The 22,120-nt window shown below is 44.3% G+C and overlaps 1 protein-coding gene across 1 annotated transcript in view; it reads right to left on the bottom strand.

Annotated features, from left to right (window-relative positions):
• Positions 1–6,233: 6,233 nt before the first annotated feature.
• Positions 6,234–22,120, bottom strand: part of LOC134574517 (opsin-VA-like) — a 37,518-nt gene continuing 21,631 nt past the window's right edge. The window contains exons 3-5 of the mRNA XM_063433623.1: positions 16,856–16,973; positions 11,569–11,808; positions 6,234–7,266 (exon numbers count right to left, since the gene is read on the bottom strand). Of these exons, the coding sequence (XP_063289693.1) occupies positions 7,027–7,266; positions 11,569–11,808; positions 16,856–16,973 (598 nt within the window). The 3' untranslated portion in view covers positions 6,234–7,026. The remainder of the gene's footprint in view (positions 7,267–11,568; positions 11,809–16,855; positions 16,974–22,120) is intronic.

A 22,120-nucleotide genomic window follows, 5' to 3' on the forward strand; every position in this document is an offset into this window, starting at 1 on the left:
TAGGTTTCATAATCAACTGGGAGAAGTCATGCCTGACCCCCGCCACCCGCTTGGAATTCCTAGGTTTCCAAGTGGATTCGGGGGCAGCGACGCTGAGTCTCCCGATATCCAAGATTCGTTCCATCCGCAAAGAATTGCGCAGGGCCCTTATCCGACCCCAGCTCACCTTACGCCAATTGGCACGCCTCATAGGCCTACTGGCCTCTTCAATCCAGGCCGTGTTCCCAGGCCCACTCCACTACCGAGCGCTACAGCGCCTAAAAATCGCTCACCTAAGAGCCGGGGCATCCTACGCAGACCTAGTCTCCCTGGACAACGAGACGAAAGACGAGTTGCGATGGTGGATTCTCAACCTGTCTGCGTGGAATGGCAAAGCCATCTTCGGCTTAACGCCGGAATTCACGATCGACTCGGATGCGAGTCTACACGGTTGGGGAGCCCACTGCGAGGGCATCTCAACTGGGGGCCGGTGGTCGGAGTCCGAAGCCCGACTACATATCAATGCCCTGGAGCTTCTGGCAGGCTCCTTCGCCATCCGCAGCTTCGCCAAGGACCGTGCCCTATCATGTATTCGGCTCCGCATGGACAATGTTTCGGCGGTGAGATATGTCAACCACCTGGGTGGTACACAGTCGGCGGTCCTGGCCAGGTTGGCGAAAGATTTTTGGAAATTCTGCCTGGAACGGAACCTGATGGTCTACGCAGAGTACTTACCTGGCCTGCACAACGTCCAAGCGGACTGGGGTTCACGTTATCTTTCAGACACCAGCGACTGGAGATTAGCCAGGAAGGTGTTCTCCAACATATCATCTCTTTGGGGACCATTTACCATAGACCTTTTCGCCTCCCGGCTCAATACTCAACTCCCACGCTTCTTCAGCTGGAGGCCGGACCCAATGGCGGAGGCAGTGGATGCCTTCCTACAAGAGTGGAAGGGAGGCCTCCTCTATGCCTTTCCCCCATTTTCCATGATCCCTCGCTCACTCCTGCAGACCCGCAAACACCGGGCGGAGCTAGTCATGGTCACCCCATTCTGGGAGACGCAGTCTTGGTTTCCCCAAATGCTCGAGATGACGTTGGACTATCCTCGACTCCTGCCGGGTCGCCACGACCTGCTACAAGACCCGACGGGTCGCTATCATCCCCTCCGGCTGGAGGGCTCTCTCCCACTTCTGGCGTGGCGAATCTCCGGGGACCCTGGGAAATCCAAGGAGTTTCGGACGCAACTAGACTCTTATTGGCTGCAGCATGGGCTCCCGGCACTAGACGGGCATATGGGTCAGCTTGGCGAGCTTGGGCTAGCTGGTGCATGGCTCGGAACGAGGATCCCGTTTCGGCCCCTGTAACAACGATCCTGCAGTTCCTGACGTCTCTCTTCGAAGCCGGTAAGGCTTACAGGACCATTAACCTTTACCGTTCCGCTATCTCGGCGATTCACCAAGGCTTCGAGGGCCGCCCCGCGGGACAACACCCTCTAGTGTGCCGACTCGTCAAGGGCTCTAGATTTTCAAGGCCACCCAGGCCCCGCTACTCCACGACCTGGGATGTTTCAGTTGTATTGGCTTTCCTCTCATCCTGGCCCGCTAACGCAGGACTCTCCCTCAAACAGCTGTCGGCCAAATTGGTGTGCCTGCTCTGTCTCATCTCATGCAAGAGAGTCTCGGATGTCAGTGCACTGGACGTCGATGCCAAGTCATACACCCCGGACGGGGTAACTTTTAACATCAGCAGACGCACTAAGACTTCCATCAAGGCGGTATCCTACCCTAGTTTCCCTGCCTCTCCTTCGCTATGCCCAGTGACCTGCCTTCGTGAATACGAATCTCGCACCGAACCACACCGATCTACTGCCTCCCGTCAGTTGTTCTTATCTTTCCGCCCCCCTTTTCACCCAGTTTCCAGCACTACCTTATCACGCTGGGTGAAATGGCTGCTGGCCCAAGCGGGCATTGACACTACAGTGTTCGGCGCCCACTCAGTACGAGGGGCTTCGGCCTCTTCTATGATGTCTGCGGGCGCCCGCCTAGAAGACATTATGAGAACAGCTGATTGGTCTAGGGAATCTACCTTCCGAGAATTCTACTTTCGGCCGGCCCCACACACATTCGCTGTAATAATGGATCAGCTTTAAACTTGCAATATGAGCCTCCGTGTCTTGTTATAAAATTGCATGATTTTGCTATTACATGACGAAAAGTCATGATTTTATTAAAGACACGGAGGCGAGTATTGCCCCACCCTTTTTTGTTACTCTCACGCTGGTAAGTATATATCTCCCCACCCATATTACTCATACCACGATACACCACATGTTATAGTTTGGGACGGTAAGTGGGGCCGTCCTTATACTTGTTGTTTTCAATATTACTGGATATGTTAACATTGATTGTTTTGTGGGATTGTATATACAAGGGTCTTTGTTCTCACTGGTGTAACCTTGTACTAGTTACAAGTATCGACTTTAACCTGTTGGCTCCTGTCCTTTATGTCTCCACAGCTTAATCTGGCAAGACGTCTAGCAAGGGTCCGGTTTATTGGTCTCCTCCCGCTGTCCTCCATCGGTCCTATGGATTCTACGGCCACACTTCCCAGTTTGTGATGTTATACCTCCTCGGTTTTTTCTGTTATTACCTTGGGACTTTATTCTCGCATTACTCTAGTTATGGACATTGTTCTTTGGTCGCATCTGCAGAAAGAGGGAAATGGAAGGGAAGTGCTGCCTGTTATACTGGGACCTGAGGGGGAGGGGCCTATGTTATCACATGTTCATTCTTTTTTCATTCTGTATGTTTCCTTTGCTGCTATTTGTCAACAGTAAAGAAAGGGATATGCAATACTCGCCTCCGTGTCTTTAATAAAATCATGACTTTTCGTCATGTAATAGCAAAATCATGCAATTAAACCACTCTAGTGCACTGTATGTAATTTTAACAGGATGTTAATGATAGAATCAATTACCATCACTGATCTAAAAAAATGTTAGAATTTCAATCTTAGCTTTCTTTTTTTTTACACACTGCATACATAGTTTGGACATGAAAGGTGTGGGTTTTTAATATATTTCTAATTAAAAATGCAAAAAAATGGCTGAAATAATACTGGAAATTCCTGTTTAACATTAGAGAAAGTGTAGATTACCCAATTAATGATCAGAAAAGCTACAAAGCACTAACATATCACCTACAGCAACACAATGGGCTATAAATGTGTTCAGTGGGTCTGGAAAAAGTGCAAACAAAATAAAGAACACAACATAACTTTGAAATGCGTTTTTGCTATAGATAAAGGAAAGAAAATATTTTACAAAGTTCAGACGATAAAGAAGAATGTGAACTCGCACATAGACAAACAATGGCAAATCAAGAGGTTTCGGTTCAAGAGGTTTATAGTCTCTTATAAGCTTTTTGAACAAGCAGAGCCTCATGGAAAGAGTATTGCCTTCTTAATGAAAAGACGATGACAGTGACCTCATGGTCTATTCTTCTATATAGGACTCAACTACACTAAAAAGCTACAAAAAGCTGAATGTTTTTGCCAGAAAAGAATGAATACAGTGACATGGGCCTGTAGTTACAGGTGCATTTAACTTCTCACAAACATGCTGCAACAATGTTTGAAAACAGGCATCCGTTTTTGGAAGAACAAATAGCTTATCCCCGGCCAAGTCGTGGTGTGTTAATGATCTGGTTCTTTATTTCAGATGCTTTTAGGTGGGTGCCATGGATCTGCACACAAAATATTTCATATATCCAGCTTTCTATTAAGCATCAAAACCAGTTTGAAAATTATCTAAAGCATCCCACAATTTAAGGGGTTACTCCAACCCAAAAACAGTGTTTTAGAGAGAGTAGCTCTCTCTATCCTGCCCCAACATCCCCAACAAGTGCACTCTGAAAAACACAAAGGCTCAATAGCTCAAAAGTCCAAGTTAAGGGGCAAGTTAAAGGGGCGTGGTAAAGCTATTGTAGCTAGACATACAAAAATAGCAGTTCCGTGGACTGTGATCTTTGTGTTAAATGGATTCATTCTGATAGTGTACTAAAATTAGTATATACACCTATTTCAAATCAGAATTCAAATCCAACCAAATGCGTATATTATGTCAAATTATGGCATTCTATCATAAATAATTTCTAAAATGGGGACAGAGTACATTATATTTAAAAACCTCAAGTATTTCAAATTTATATTAATTAATATATATTAATCGCATAATGTTATTATTTCAACAACCTTTTGGACAAGCAAACATTTGACCAATAGCCAGTGCACATGAACCATTTGTAACCAATTTTAAATTGTTTTAATGCAATTTAGTTGTGTCTTGTGATTATGTCTATCACAGTGCAGTTGGTACCTAGAGAAATGCAGTCCCTGAGTGGAGGTACTAGTTTTTTTTTAACTAAAAAAAGGAAGATGACCCTCTCTTCTATGCTAAGCAAAGGTATGGACCCTTTTGGAGTGCGACAGATAATTCTGACTCAAGGCTGTGAGTTTGTAGTGAAAAGTTTGTACTGTGCTCGACCTTCAAACTCAGCAACCGTACCAGAACATCAAAAGTCTATGAATTATTTGAAATCTAGTGGAGCCATGAACAAGACTTTTTTTTAGGCCTGATGCCAATATTATCAAAACTTCATGATTTTTTGGGAAAAAAAATGTGTTACATTGCAGACAAACGTTCAGGACATGCTTTCATGATTACTTGCTGGATACATTTCACGGAATTCTATTTAATTTTATTTTAGATTTTCAAATATAACTTGACATGATGCAGCCTAGATGGTTACCTTTAGGGTAGTTCTTACATAGGCAATAATCTGGTTTTCTTATTGAGGTATGAAGTAGTATTAAATATCTCCATTTGTCAAACAATCCCATTTGATGGGTCAAAAATTGTACACAGAAAGTCAGACAATCGTAACATTTAATTCCAGTGAGAAATCACTATTTATTATAAAAAATATATTTTTATTTCAGACATTATGCCGGTGAGTGCGCAGAGGAATTCACTTACGTGATATACAATTAAGTTCAGAAAGCCTGGTGGGCTTTTAAAGTCAAACATTAAATACATCAATTCCCTGGTTATTCTACTTTTAGTAAAGGGTCAAAGACAAAAGGGATATTCTGCATTCTCCAGTCTGGCTATTTTCTACCCTACGGAGATTGTTATCCACAAAAATTTTATTTAGACAAATATAGTCCTACTCTACCAAAAGTATTGGTAGGCTACATTACTAGCAGTAACATAGCGCAAACAGCAGTAGCAATAACCAAGGATGTTCTAGATACCACATGAAATAATCCCATGGAGTTAGGGAAACAGCTGTTAGGTGCCACCAGTAAATTGTTAAACAGCATCATCAATGGGTTCCAAAAGTCTGGTACTACAACTTGAAACCAACAGTAATAAAAATAAATACCTGGTTCTGTACCATATATACATTTATATGAGAAGTAATGAAGTTCTATGCCTAGGGAGCAATTGGGGATCACATTTTTTTTTACTGGTCCCAACCAGGAGCTTTCTAATTGTTGTCTAAATATAAATTACAAGATACTCAGACAGATTTTTTGGGGGGCAGCTTCAGTCTAAAAATTCTGCACGTTGTGGATAATACATTCAGTTCAATTTTCTGCCCTAACTTGAAGGAAACTCACCACCATATATCACCATCTATCTCCATGTACTAAATAACCCTAAGTTAAGCAGAATTGGGTATCCCCCTTGGAGCCATATTCAGGATGCCGAGGGCCCTAAGTATGGTCTTAAACTGGACTCTTCCTATCTCCTTCTGTGAGTAGTGGCCATGTGTTGTGTGTTGAGGAGGCTGAGAGCTGTATGGGTGGGGGTGACTGATGTTTACATCCCTTCTGCTTACCTTTCCCTGATGGAGAGACTTCCCTGGTGGTCCGATGGGGGAGCATTGTTGTCTACACTAATATTAGGTGCAGAAGACTTTAACAGCCCCTTGGCAGTCTGGGGCTCAGTCAGTGACAGTGACACTCTGAGCCATTGATAAGTGTCCCTTGCTGCAATCGAGCTTGTTAAGTGGCATTGGTGCAGACCCAATACTCCTTTGAGTAAATGAGGGGGGTCAGGTTAAAGCAGGCAGATTTTTATTACCTCCCTGTTGGCTAAATGACGGCCCCCTCAAAACCAGCAAAATATTGGTTTCCTAATCAATACACTGACTCTGAGTTTGCACAAGTCCAGTAAAATAAAACAGTACAGCTTTCTCAAAAACCCTTAAAGTGGTTGTATTGTATTTGAAAATAAGTGAATAACAAATCCAGTCCACTGTTCCTAAAACCCAAATCCACGACCCGCAAACAATCCTGAATGCGATGATATTCCTGGTTTGGCACAGAGGCTGTTTTCTTTTTAGTAAGACAACTGTGTACTGGAAGCCGGCTTCAAATGCTGGCTTATTAGTTGACCTAGGTTAGTTTTAAAGAACACAGTACTAATCTATTAGACCAAACACTGATTATAGTCCATGTTTAATGATATATCGGGATTTAAAAATCATTTGTGCCACAACAGAGGATTAAGAAAAACAACTATAAAATATGGGTAAATTGAGTTTTTAAAATGTCACCATTGGCGAGCCAGTCTTTGCAAATCATTCCTCGCCATTTTCAAGGACAACTAGAGCTTCACTAAATACCCACTGTTCACCAGTATTCATTGTCTTATGTGACCGACGTATAAATTATACAACTATAATACTGCAAGGCTGAAAAATATAAAAATAAAATAACGTGTTTGTTATTTCCAAATAATAGTCACAGGAGTCTCGCTTTTATTTAAGACACAGCTTCAGATAAAGTATTTCAACAATGGCTGCTGACATTCAGAGGTGGATGGGCGATTAATGTGAAGTACTTAATATCAATGTAGAAGAAACTAATGGCTTAGAACAATGTAGCTTTTTTTCATTTAATTACAGCACTTTACATTCTTTTGCTACATGCCAGCCAAGATCTCGAATCTTACCCAACAAATTCATATCTTGCTGTCTACATTGGACAGACTTTGTTGTCAGATATTGGCAACTGAGCGAATGAATTGCAGCTGCTCTGTTCTTCTTCAGTCTTCCGATTGGTAGTGTTAGAAGTTGTTATGTGCGCTGCAATCGCCAGCATTTCGCCTCCTTGATGGTCGCGGCTTATTCCTACTCTTTCTGAAGTCGGGTTATTATTGGATTCCTTAGGTTCTTTGGAATTGCAATGGAACATCTGAAGAAGACACCTCCTGAACTACAAAAGGAGAAAAACAAAGTGTTCAGAAATACATCAGCTGAAAATGTATCTTATCTTGTTGATACTAATTTAGGAAAAGTTATGATTTACATTTGGCACTCCAGATGTTGTGGACTACATCTCCCATAATGCTCTCACAGTCATAATGCTGGCAAAGCATCAGGGGGAGATGTAGTCCACACCATCTTGAGTGCCAAATGTTGCCTGGGTCAGTATATACAGTAGCATTCACAGATGTTTGTCCAATGCATTCACAACTGAAAAATGTTAGTGAAACTGTTACAACAGTTAAAAAAATAAGTGGAATCTGTTCAAACTCTAGCGAAGAAAAACCCATATGACACGATGTAGGATAACATAACTTATTTGGAAACAATTCTCCAACTGAGATATGAGTTGCTAGACTATTGTAACCTGAATTTTACAGCTATGATTTCAGTTTGCTACATTAACTCCTTAAGTATTTTTTATGTTGAAATAAATGTATTTACTATTCCTTGTCGTCTTTTTTTCTGATGAAGAATCTGCATATCAGCATCTAGTTTCCATAAAATTTTACTTGCTATTGTTTTCTTCTAGAATAATGTCATTGGTAGATGTTCTAACAAAAGGTTTAGAAACAATGTCAAACAAAAATGCTCAGGTTAAAGGGATTCTATGGTGCCAGGAAAACAAAGCCATTTTCTTGATACTATAGATTTCTAAGGTGCCCCCCACACTTGCGCCCCCCTCCTCCCGCAGTGCTAAAGGGTTAAAACCTTTTCAGTCAATTACCTGAATCGAGCGCCGATGTCCCTGAGTGCTGGATAAGGCTCCGACTATGCTCCTCCCCCACCGACGTCAGCCAGTGGCAATGGCTGCACTCGCATTAGGATTTCCCAATAGGAAAGCATTAATCAATAATCTGGAGGACCTCATTCAGAGCATGCAGAGTATGAGGATCTCCAGCATCAGATAACAGACCAAAGGTCTATTTCGATTCAGGAAGCCATCTAGTGGCTGTCTGGTAGACAGCCACTGTGGGCAGACTTAGAGCTGCAATGTAAACATTGCAGTTTCTCTGGAATTACAAGCAGTAATTAGATGCACTAGATGCAAAAGGGTCACAGCACCCAGACCACTTGAATGATCTGAAGTGGTCTGGGTGCCTACAGTGTCCCTTTAACCAGTAGTCCTGATGAATTTCGCCAATACAATAGTTTTAGGAAAAACTTTTCAGATGAACCAACAAGATGTGAAAATGCACTTATTACTGTACTGCAATTTTTTTTTTTAAATCTGCTTCTTCCCCATTCCCTCCTCTGTTTTTTGGCCCCACAAACAAAATTTAAAATCATGGAACAAATGAAACATACAGCAATTCAGAGTTGTGGAATTTGGATAAGTCTCTAATCACCCAGAATTCTGATATGACGCAGGTAATTTGAAGCCGAATGCAGAAGTCTAATTATTAATATTATTTTATTAATAATCATTTAAATAGCTCTAACATATTCTGCAGTACGTTACAATTTTACTGTAGGAATAAACAGCCTGTAACTGACAAATGAATGCATGTACATTGAACAACAACACAAAATAGAAAACACTAAATAAATAAATAAAGCCCATCAAAGGAGATTAAAAAAATGTATTAATCTGAAAACATTATCACACAACCCAACCCAGTGCTAACAATGAAAGGGTGCTTAAATAAGACGTGGGTCTCCCCTACTTGGGGATCCAGTCTGTGACAGCCAAACCCCAAGCAATGCTCATACAAAGTGCTGTGACTCATTTTAACACATGACGTGACATTGTGCTCCTACTCCCCATGGCAAAATGTGCTGTCCTACCACCCTGTAAGGTGCACCAGGTCTGCACGCTGATAGGGCCCATCGGGTGGCCCAAGCATTTAGGGCCACACGATGGGCCCTATATTTTCAAGGGCGCGGTCAGCGCTGCGGCGTGCAGTAGCGCGACCGGGCCCCTAAAAAATTGCAGCCGCAAGTAGTGCTGGGAGGAAGTGATGGCTGAACACTTCATCCCAGCTCCCTCTGCGCGGGAGGGAGAAGAGACAGGCCGCGAGGACGGGAGAGCCACGCCGACTCCCATCAGCCAAAGCTACACTCCTGCAAAAAAAAGTAAGAAAAATTAGCTCTGTGTGTATGTCAGTATGTTTGTATGTATCTGTATGTATGTGTTTGTATGTGTATGTATGTATGTATGTCAGTATATGTATTTCAGTATGTGTATGTATATGTCTGTATGTATATCTGTGTGTATGTATGTATGTGTATGTATGCATGTCAGTATGTATGTCTGTGTGTATGTGTGTATGTCAGTATGTATGTGTATGTATGTCAGTGGGTTGTATGTATATGTCTGTACGTATATCTGTCTGTATGTATGCTAGTATGTGTCTGTGTGTCTGTATATGTCTATGTGTTTGTTTCAGTATGTGTGTCTGTTAGTATGTATGTGTGTATCTTTGTGTGTGTGTGTATCTGTGTCCTTTTTGTATCAGTGAGTGTGTTTGTGTCTGTGTTTGTATATTCCTGTGGGCGGGGTTTGGAGGCAGGATTTGGGGGGGGGGGGCGGCTTGGAGGTGGGCCCACAGGGGCTCAGACCTTGAGCAGTGTTAGGGGCCCCAAAATTTCTGATGGCGGCCCTGCCTGTAAGTACAGTGTTACTTTTAAAGGTTACTTCCCGTTAGCTAAAGTTAGAATTATATTTTCCATGTAGCAAACAGTCCACCATTCCACAAAGATTGACAGCTGATTCTTGTGGTCCCTGGCCAGCAGGCAACAATGTTGATTAAACAACAGAGAAAAAGGTGAGCCTACCTATAAAATGCTCTACTCTATGTGAGTGACCCAACTGGGAATGTGAGTAACATTTTGTTTTGCTAATATACTACACTATGATGCAATTATGTAAATTCCTATAGAGTTGCTAAAGCTTTACCTGTTGAACTTCATGGGTGGTAATTAGACATATTTATCTGTATGCGATTTCACCTTTCCTTTTATTGTTTCTTATATATTTGGGGTACTAGGTAACACTACTATGGGTGGAGTTAGGTGTACTGCATCACGACTGGGTGCCATTTTACCCTATTTTTTACCACTATCATAACCAGTGTAAGATGATACAAAATAAATTGCAAGCTGAGGGAAAAGGCTGTTTTTGGCTACAGTACAGGCCTGGTCAGGGCCCAAATAACTGCAGTCAGGGAATTGGGCATTGGTGAACTGAGAGAATTGCTTCCATTAAATGCAACTCTTTATTGAAGACCACGGCTGCTGTTGACTTGCATGAAGGATCTCAATCGCTGACACAGTGTGTCACACTGTGTTTAATGATCACTTTGCTCAATAACAAGTGCATCAAACCCTCGGTGAAGGTTACATAGACCCACACAATATTTACTAGTAGAAGATCCTGAATAATACTCTTTAAACACAGAGGGATTCCTAATAAACGTGGCTGAGATTGGTTAAGTATTTTTACTCCCAAGAACTAATCATTCATCATTTCTAATCAATATTCAATGCATGCAAGAAATTAATGCGTCAAGTGCTGGAGTGATGATTAACAATTATATATCTATATAATTCCTATATTTTCTCTTCAAGTGCCACAAAGAACACATAGCACAGATTAACCAAATTAACCGGCCACTAAAAAATACTATATGCAAAAAGGAACTCTCTGAGCATCCGAAGAACAATTGCAACGCTGTCTAGTCATTACAGTAAGGACGAGGAATGGGACATTTTCATTAAATAAATGTACCCTCGGAGGGTCGAAGGGGAGAGCATATATAAGTAATTTAATGGTGAGTATTGCCATCTGAGATCCAAAGAAGCAAGTTATTAACTTCCACATCTCAGAACACATTAACCCTCAGAGTGCCAGAGGTGACAAGGTGTCTGAGGGATGTACAGTGATGAATTGTATGGGTTACAAAGGCTTGCAAAAATCTCAGCAGTGTCAAAGGGCAAATCTGCCCTATTAGAGATATAATGGTGCAGGTGTCCACAATATATTACTTTTCAAGTCCCATAATTTAATAAAAAAGAGTAAATAACCAACTGAGTGTACCCTGTAAGTAATGTAGCTCTGCATTATCTACCTACAGTACATTAATTGTTATCTACACATGAATATGTACTGTTTACACATTTGCACATTCTATGTCAGTGGAATATCCTCAAGCTTTGTTTTGCACTGTGATGCACTTATCTGTAGCTTGTAAGGTTAAAATCAGTTACCTTTAGAGCCCAGACTATAATACAGTGAGAACATATACTGTACCTGCTTGTTCATAAAGACATAAATTACAGGATTGTACATAGATGCTGTTTTTGCAAAAAATGCTGGTATAGCTGACAGGCGAGGGTCCAGGTCAATAGTAGGCCGTGCAGTCACAAGTATGGAGAAAGCAGCATAGGGCGACCAGCAGATGAGAAAGGCAATAATCATGATAATGACCATTCGAGTGACTTCCTTCTCAGGCTTCCTGGTAGATCCCAGTCTTCCTTGGGTATCAGATACCTGCAGAGAAATGACAACTGTAACATTGACAGTGAATATAATGGTAATGAATGACTTTAGCGATCGGATCGTTGTTTTGTACATGCAAATAATAAATATTTTCTTACCCTCCAGTTACAAAGTTACAAAAGTACCCGGCTTGCTATAATCTTGGCCACCTAGTCATTGGACAGCGGCTCCCATAATGCTCGATTGTCCAATTCTGGATTTCAAGAGGGCATGTTTTACAGTGATGTCATTTATGGACTAGAAGAGCCAAGTTGGTGCTTAGTGAGAGATTTAGACCAAAAAAGTGTGGGGTGTGGGGGTTTCTGGAACCTACAACACCATGATGGTACATCTTTGTTAGGAGCTCAAGCTGCACTGAATTACATTAATGCCCCTCAAGAATGTCAGATGCCAGGATACAAGCCCTATAAATGACACACAGATGAAGGGCATATCATCATTTTAGAACACTGACACAATACCTGTCGAATGTTTTTGGCATTAGCCCTCCCAAGTCTTTCACAGACGCCAATTGGAGATACCTCGAGATAGACTATGTTCAGTTGGCGGCCACAGCCCTCCCATCTCTCAGCACCAGATGTTGCCTCCTTCGTGGCCTCTTAATGTTGTTCTTGAGCTTGCTCCATCTAGTTTTATCTTGATTTATTTGTTCCTGACCAAGCTTGTTACCCGAGCATGTTTACCCTCTGCCCACCCTGACCTCTGGATTTGTTATACTACTTACTGTATTCTCTGGCATTCTGACCTCGGTCTGTTGCTGTTATTCTAATCTTGCTTCCTTGATGGTACTTCTGCCCATTAATAATTAGCCCTTGCCATTCTAAGGGCTGGTAACATGCATAGTGATTGAAAGGCATTGCTTCTAGATTCTATCTTCATCGCACTCACTGTGTACAATATACTGGTTGTCCAGCAGTACTCCTTATATTGGCACAATTATGGATACATATCAGTTACTTCACAATTGTATTTTCTCCCCACAACCCCTGTCTGTATCAATATCAATGATATTTTTGTATAAATTGTAAAGCACTCTGGATAAGAGTGCTATAAGAACTGATAAATAAACATTTGTCTTTCCGAGATCCAACCCCTAATTTGTCTAGTAAAGTCCGCTAGCTCTTCCTACAACTCTCTCAGCATAAATCAAGGACACCAGTGAACAGATCAGGAAAAGTCTTACAATTATAAAGATATTTAGAGACATTAAAATGACACACGACAACTGGCAAGAAGAGTGACCAAACATGACTCAGAAAGCCACCTTCGTAGCGTTGTGTGGGCTGATGGCAGGGCCGGACTGGCCCACCGGGATACCGGGAAATTTCCCGGTGGGCCGCGGCACCTGGGGGCTGCTCTGGCAATATATGTGCCACCGGGTGGCCGGTCCGGTGGCACACACTTTGAGGGGCCGGCCGGCAGGCGGCCGCATTGCACGCTGCAGCCTCGCCGGTCCGGCGGCACACCTAATGCTGAGGGAGGAGCATGTCTCTCTACCATGCTCCCTCGCGGTTCCCACAATCCCCAGCAGCATCCGTGCTGGGGATTGTGGGAACCGCGAGGGAGCATGGTAGAGATATGCTCCCTCCCCCTTCAGCCCTCAGCATTAACAGTGCTGCCGGACCGGCGAGGCTGCAGCGTGCAATGCGGCCGGCCCCCTGACTCCTCTCAGGTGGGTGGGGGGATGGAAGTGGGGGTGTGAAAAGAGAGACAGAGGGGGGGGTGAAAAGAGAGACAGAGGGGGGGGGTGAAAAGAGAGACAGGGGGGGGGGTGAAAAGAGAGACAGGGGGGGGGGGGTGAAAAGAGAGAGAGACAGGGGGGGGGGTGAAAAGAGAGAGAGACAGAGGGGGTGAATAGAGAGAGTGACAGAGGGGGGTGAATAGAGAGAGTGACAGAGGGGGGTGAATAGAGAGAGTGACAGAGGGGGGTGAATAGAGAGAGACAGAGGGGGTGAATAGAGAGAGAGACAGAGGGGGGTGAATAGAGAGAGAGAGACAGTGGGGGGGTGAAAAGAGAGAGAGAGACAGAGCGGGGAAGAGTGCCACAGGGAGAGGGGGGAGAGTGAGACACAAGGGGGGAGAGAGGGGCGAATAGAGAGAGACAGAGGGGGAGGGAGAGTGCCACAGGGAAAGGAGGGATAAAGAGACAGAGGGGGGAGAGTGAGACACAAGGGGAGAAAGAGGGGCGAATAGAGAGAGACAGAGGGGGAGGGAGAGTGCCACAGGGAAAGGGGGGATAAAGAGACAGAGGGGGGAGAGTGATACACAAGGGGAGAAAGAGGGGTGAATAGAGAGAGACAGAGGGGTTGGGAGAGTGCCACAGGGAAAGGAGGGAGAAAGAGACAGAGGGGGGAGAGTGAGACACAAGGGGAGAAAGAGGCGTAAATAGAGAGAGACGGGGGGAGGGGGAGTGCCACAGGGAAACTCTAGCCCTGGAGCTATGGGCTAGAGTTCACTCTCACCACTGCGACCACCAGGGATTCCTGGGGGTCCAAGTGGTGAGAGTGAACTCTAGCCCCATACAAACACTGCCCACACACACCATACACACACACACATTCCCCTACACACACAGCCACCCATACACACATTTCCCCACGCACCCTACACACTGAACCTTTCACACACATTGCACCCCTCACACATTGCACCACTGCTCCTATACCCTACTACAGCCCCATATCCCAGCAGACCCCAGGTAAGTTGTCAAACTGTACTTAAACGGTTTGACTACTTACTCTGGGAGCGGGTCCTGGCACCATACCCACTACACAGAGCAGTAGTGGTTATTGTGCATGGATTATTTCTTTAAATAATCTATAGGTGCCCCTCCTGAGATCAGGCTCTGGATCCGCCACTGATTTATATTATATATATATATATATATATATATATATATATATATATAATTATGCCTAATATATTTACACATATATTAATGTACATTTATATTTGAATAATACACTAAGAAATGTAATTGATATGTACAATATGTAATAAGCAGATATTGGCCCAGTCTTGTTGCTAGGTGCATAATCCAGCACAATAACATATTTAAAGTGAAGAGTGCACCCACAGGACCTCAAAATAAACAAGATAACATCATTTTTTACAGTTGTGCCCTACATACATTCACCATTTCAGTCCCATTACCAAGCTTTCCTTAATATGTCATGGTAGTTGGACTGAAACATTGGTTATATGCAAAGGCACGTCTGCTTAAAATAAATCTGCACTCTTTTTTTTTAAGCATATATGTGCTTTTTTTCACGTTGGAGTAATAATTTTAATTTTAAGTTATCTTTTCTAACTCTGTATCTGCACACTATGCTGGCGCGACGCATTATGGGGCTGGTAAATATTTTTTTTCCAGGGCTGCTTTTAATTCCCAGTCCGGCCCTGGCTGATGGCTGTCATTATTATTCAAAGGTGTAACTCTACATATAGTAAAGAAGGGAAACATGATACACTGAATCATATATGTATGAAAATACTTAAATAGCAACTTTTTCCTGAACAGATCAGGAAAAGTCTTACAATTATAAAGATATTTAGAGACATTAAAATGACACACGACAACTGGCAAGAAGAGTGACCAAACATGACTCAGAAAGCCACCTTCGTAGCGTTGTGTGGGCTGATGGCTGTCATTATTATTCAAAGGTGTAACTCTACATATAGTAAAGAAGGGAAACATGATACACTGAATCATATATGTATGAAAATACTTAAATAGCAACTTTTAAGATTGCGATATACATATAATCAAGTAACATTCATTAGTTAGGCTTGTGAAGTAAATACCTGTTTGCAGTAAGTTAGAGTATTTGTTTCCCTACAAGTAGCTGGGAATTAGAGAGTAATACGGTATTAAGGAATGGAACATCAGAGCATTAGTTTAGTCTCATAAGAGCATGAAATAATATTTCAAGGTTTAGTCAATGATTTGCCCAGGGGAGTCCTCTCTGCAGAAGCTAATGTCCCTGATTAAAGGATCAATACTTGGCTGTAGGGTTAAGAGAGAATGTCAAGTATCGGACACCTGGGATAAAGAATTTCAGACATTGCATGATAAAGACTGTAAATTGTCAGAGGGCGATGTGCTCTTATGTGAAATTATCCTCTTTTATAAAGAGCTTGCTCAATAAAATGCATTACTTTTTATCATGAATTAGAGGTGGTCTGCAGTTATTCCAATAAATCATCTCAATCCCTCTCTGATGGTTTACACGAAGTCATGACCAAGGAAAAAAGAGCACGTTTAAACTGAGCTAAGCTGAATACTGATACTTGAGTGGTACAGGCGTTACGCTTATAAAAAAGGACCGATAGCATGACCATGTTTGCGTATGTTGCAGAACTGCCATCTTTAAAATAACCATAGGAACATACCGTTACTTTAGTCTAGAAAGAAATGTTACGGTCTAGAAAGCATAACTGCAGTACAGACAGCATGGATATAGTTTGGATAAAATATCTGCAAACTGGACACTTTTACTGTTGGTAATAGCTCTTGGTTGCCTAATGTTGATTATTACTGGCGACTGAAGAGCAAAGCTGGAGTCTCGAAAACATGGGAGCATTCTCAAAAGACTGGTTGCATAATAAAAAGGACAGCTGCAGTCTAGAGCTTTACTAGAGTATTGATGCAGTCTAGATATAGCAGATGTAGCTGAATCACAACAGCTGAAGTATGAAACACGTGTTTATCATCTGAGCATGTTTGTTGTCTGAATATTATGGTTGAAATCTTCAGATCATATCTGGTTTCCAAAGAGCACCGTTTGGGCATGATTGCAATTTGATGACTACAGGAGAATTGCCGTATGTGCACCATTAATCATAGTGACAGCCCTAATAACACAATTGGAAGTTGGAACATTGTATTCTGGTGAAAACCCTTTGTATTTCCAATGAACCTCATTTTCTAGATGACCGGTCTCTTTACATTAAGAGTTGATACCTTCCAACACATCCATTTTTTTTACTAAGTTAACATATTTCCCAGGAGCATTTTGTCCCAGACTTTCCCACTTACCTTTCTCAGCTTCCGCATCAGTTTTCCATAAGATATAAAAATAACCATCAAAGGGAATATAAAACATGTTGTAAGGAATGTAATGATGTAGGTTTGATCTGACAATTTTCCTGAATACCTGTAGGATAAACAAAAGACAATGAGCAATATATATCATTTAATATGTTTCTACAAATGTATAACTCTTACAATGTTTCTACAAATGTATAACTCTTACAAAGTCTCATAGCTCACTAGATAATCAGCAAAGGGTGAGGGGGTGGGCTTCTCCTGACTCAGAGATGACCAGTTTTGGTTCTACATCTCCTATGAAATGCAGAATATTAAGACAATCTAACTAGTGTTGGAACTAGCACTTGGCAATCTTTATCTATCAAAAGTTGAAACAATATTTGTTACGACCCCTCTGGCATAAAGGAGTGAAACCGCCGTTTAGTTAAACTTCCCCTTTCGCAAGAATGCAAGCTCCATTCGTATACTCCAACCGTACAAACTGCAACCAGGGGAATGCGCCAATCTTCCGACCGGGACCCGTACGGATCCCAAACTCACGAACAATAAGTTCACGAATCACGGCTAACAGCCGAACAGATATATCCTCCAAGCGGCTTACGGTTCCAGCAATCAGTCGCTAACCGTGTAGTAAATCTCCCCTCCAATAACGAGACCAAGTTCCGCATTGAGGGTAAAACAAGAACTGGCTTTACTGTGGGCTACCCGCCCGTATTTATGCAGGTCTCCCACTTGGTGGACACTCCCCTAGGGGACCAAATAGGAGACTAATGACAGACAGACATATGGCACTTTCAGACATACAGGCACAAAATATTCCCACAATGCATCCTGGTTTCCTCCCCTCTGTCCTGGACATAATCGAGAAGTAATTCAATCATCTCCAGGACAGAGGCAGATCGCCATTTTAAATCAAACTCAAAAAACATGTAAAAATAGATAATTATACAACTACCGAACATTTTACATTTGTGCAACGTATCCCCAGATAGCCTGGATCTGAGTGCATATTCTTAGCGAACAGCGCTCAGATCCCATACGTACAGTTCAATCGCCATGGAGTCAAAGTCTCTTACAGTCCTTCGGTATGCGATTGACTCCATGGGACGGCTATCTGGGTTAAGTCCATTTGTGTACTCCAAACTCCACGGCCGGTGGTCGCATGCCTTGTCGACTGAGAAGGACGGTCGGTGGTTTCAGCGGTGTTCGGCAGGAAGAGTGTCCGTTTTAAGTTCCATAGAATCTGTGCCGAACACCGCTGGTCTTTCGCATGTTTTAAAATGGCCGCCGCCTCGTGGTCGGCATACGAACGACGACCACCCTGAATACGGTTTAGAATGGAGAGGTGTCTGCGGTTAACCACAACGTTCTAATTGGGGCCACACTTCTCTCCTGGGTGGCCGTCCGTTCGGTAGTTTCAATCGGTTATTTCATGAGACAAATGAACAGGGGTATACGGACAGGCAAATAGATGAAAAGGGTCAAACAGACGAACCAGCAATCTTAGTCTATACAGATGGGTCTGTCACAATATGTAAAAATAAGAATAATATTTTTTTATGATTAGATATTTTTATTTCTCCTTTTTCACAACACCTTTTAGTACTTAAAATACCAGGTTTAAATAAATCAGCGATGTGGCGAAACCAACCTCGCCACTGTGAACTGGAGAAGCCGGGTTGCCCGCCTGCTGCCTTTGGATTATGGACCAGCAGTTAAACGGTTAATTTTACTGTGCAGAAAGATTTATTCCTTCCTTTCTGCACAGCCGTTCGGTAGATTCTATCTACTGAACAAACAGCCCTTTCTTAGCCTCCCCAGAGCCATGGGAAGCCGGCAGGCACCGTTAATTGGCCACCCAGAAGCTGGCGTGTGTCCTCCATCTACCTCCCTGAAGCCGCGGTTAACCGCGGGTTAACAAGCGTGTGCCGGCAATTGACCACCCAGTAGCTGTGGTTAACCGCAGCTTAATTGACTGTTACTGGGTGGTCGCGGTTACACCTAGCCGCCACACGATGGCGTTGTTCTGGAGCTCCCCGGGCAGCCAGCGCTTTTCTGCCCGGCTTTCATGCGCCAAGCTTGGACACTGTGTCAGCTAAGCACCGCTGAGCCTCAAGCCCCCGGTTCCAATTCGTACCGATCTAACGAATGTATGTAAACTCGGTATTTATGTTGGGGGAATGTTTTAACCCAGATAGTTATGCCATGGAGCCTATTCGTGTAATTAAAGACTTTGGCTCCATGGCAATTAAACTGTATTCGTGTGATCTGAGTGCCATTCACCTAATGATGTGCGCTCAGATCTAAGCTATCTGGGGATATGTAGAAATGTGTGTTTTATGTACTAAATGTATCAGTATGCAATTTTATGTCTTTTACTGTCTTTTTGTCTGCCATGTGGGTAATGGAGTTTTGCCTCTGTCCTTGGAGATAATTAGATTCATTCCCCAATTATCTCCAGGGCAGAGAGGAGGGATTGTGAGGCATTTTGGGAGGTAACTCATGTGTGATTGGTGTATTGTGTAATTGTTGCAAATCCCTCCCTTGCATGGGAGAATCCTTTATAAAACAGTTGTGTAAATAAATCAGAGAGTTCCTGCTTAACCCTCAAAGTGAAGTCTTGTCTCATTCTTGGGGTGAATTTGATTGTATGCCGATTGCCAGGAGTGTAAGCTGTTCGTATATCTTTTCCTGTTCGGCTGCTTCCAGGGTTCGTGTGTCTCTTGTTCGGGAGTTGGTGAATACATGCAGTTTGCAGTTCGGGAGATTGGTGATTACAGTAGCGGCTGGTCTATCTGGAAAGGGGATTATCGCCTAATCCTCTTGTGAGCGAAATGGTCCGTTACAATTGGTGGCAAGCGGCGGGATCATTTCCACAGCCCAGAAGGACAGCTACAGGGCAACACCATTCCTTGGATTACAAAGTGAGGGCAACGTCAGTACCCGTACAGCGCCCCTATCTACAAAAGAAGCAACTTCAACAGAACAAGCATGGCACCCAGCTACACGCAGGAGGAGTTTGACAAAGAGCTGAGATCACGGCTGATTTTCCTCGGACCCAACCCTCCGGAGGAATACGTGCAGCTCGTGAGGAGACATGTAGCGGAATACCTGCAGTTCATGGCTGATGGTGTCATCCGTCCTCCCCAGCTGCAGAGTGCGTTCTGGAGAGCCGGAGGTGCCGGCCTTCTGCCCCAGCGGCAGTGTGTACCCCAGGGAGCTGAAGGTGCCATCCTTCCTCCCCAGCGGCAGTGTGTACCCCAGGGAGCTGAAGGTGCCATCCTTCCTCCCCAGCGGCAGTGTGTATCTCAGGGAGCTGAAGGTACCGTCCTTCCTCCCCAGCGGCAGTGTGTGTCCCAGGGAGAGGAAGGTGCCGTCCTTCCTCCCCAGCGGTAGTGTGTATCCCAGGGAGCAGATGGTGTCGTCCTTCCTTCCCAGTGGCAGTGTGTACCCCAGGGAGCTGAAGGTACCGTCCTTCTTCCCCAGCGGCAGTGTGTGTCCCAGGGAGCTGAAGGTGCCGTCCTTCCTCCCCAGCGGCAGCGTGTATCCCAGGGAGCAGAAGGTGCCATCCTTCCTCCCCAGCGGCAGTGTGTATCCCAGGGAGCTGAAGGTGCCGTCCTTCCTCCCCAGCGGCAGTGTGTACCCCAGGGAGCTGAAGGTGCCGTCCTTCCTCCCCAGCAGCAGTGTGTACCCCAGGGAGCTGAAGGTGCTGTCCTTCCTCCCCAGCGGCAGAGTGTCCTGCAGGGAGCAGAGACCATCAGTCTCGCACCCCAGCAGCAGGACAAAATAATGAAAGGGGAGACAGCTGGTCCCCCTCTCCACTAGCATAGAGAGTGTCAGGGAGAGGAGCCTGCTACCCCCTCTCCCCAGCGGCAGTTTACAGTTCTGAGAGAGGAGCTTGCTACACCCTCTCTCCAGCGGCAGTCTACAGTTCAGAGAGAGGAGCTTGTTACACCCTCTCTCCAGCGGCAGCCTAACCCAGCCAGGGGAGATGTTACAGCCCCCAACAATGCAGATGGGACCGTAGTCTCTGCACGTGCAACCCCAGGGGTAAGGACTCTCGGTCTTGTCCCCCAGCCACAGAGCGGTGTATCCAGAGGGGAGACAGTCGGTCTCCCCCTCCCACAACCAGGCTCCAACCAGGCTACTTCCGTGGTAGTGCTGGCACCAGGACAGAGTACCGCTGGTCTCGGCCCACTCAGCAACCCACCAAGGCAGCCTAACAGTTCCCCACACAGTCGTGGTGAGGCACCTGGACAGGGACAAAGTTCTCCTTTACCCAGGTGTAGTAACCAGTTATTGTGGGTGGGCTGTACTGCTGTTTCTGTTTTGTGGGTGGGTTGCTGGACTAACCAGGGCACTGACCGGCAGGAGGTCAGATACCCTGTTAGTCTAGTTGGTAAAGGGGAGAAGAGTGTGGCGAAACCAACCTCGCCACTGTGAACTGGAGAAGCCTGGTTGCCCGCCTGCTGCCTTTGGATTATGGACCAGCAGTTAAACGGTTAATTTTACTGTGCAGAAAGATTTTTTCCTTCCTTTCTGCACAGCCGTTCGGTAGATTCTATCTACCGAACAAACAGCCCTTTCTTAGCCTCCCCAGAGCTGTGGGAAGCCGGCAGGCACCGTTAATTGGCCACCCAGAAGCTGGCGTGTGTCCTCCATCTACCTCCCTGAAGCCGCGGTTAACCGCAGCTTAACAAGCGTGTGCCGGCAATTGACCACCCAGTAGCTGCGGTTAACCGCAGCTTAATTGACTGTTACTGGGTGGTCGCAGCTACACCTAGCCACCACACAATGGCGTTGTTCTGGAGCTCCCCGGGCAGCCAGCGCTTTTCTGCACGGCTTTCATGCGCCAAACCCGGACACTGTGTCAGCTAAGCACCGCTGAGCCTCCAGCCCCCGGTTCCAATTCGTACCGATCTAACGAATGTATGTAAACTCGGTATTTTATGTTGGGGTATGTTTTAACCCAGATAGCTATGCCATGGAGCCTATTCGTGTAATTAAAGACTTTGGCTCCATGGCAATTAAACTGTATTCGTGTGATCTGAGTGCCATTCACCTAATGATGTGCGCTCAGATCTAAGCTATCTGGGGATATGTAGAAATTTGTGTTTTATGTACTAAATGTATCAGTATGCAATTTTATGTCTTTTACTGTCTTTTTGTCTGCCATGTGGGTAATGGAGTTTTGCCTCTGTCCTTGGAGATAATTAGATTCCTTCCCTAATTATCTCCAGAGCAGAGAGGAGG

The sequence above is a fragment of the Pelobates fuscus genome, chromosome 10 (assembly GCF_036172605.1).
Source record: "Pelobates fuscus isolate aPelFus1 chromosome 10, aPelFus1.pri, whole genome shotgun sequence".
In the NCBI taxonomy this organism is placed as follows: Eukaryota; Metazoa; Chordata; class Amphibia; order Anura; family Pelobatidae; genus Pelobates; species Pelobates fuscus.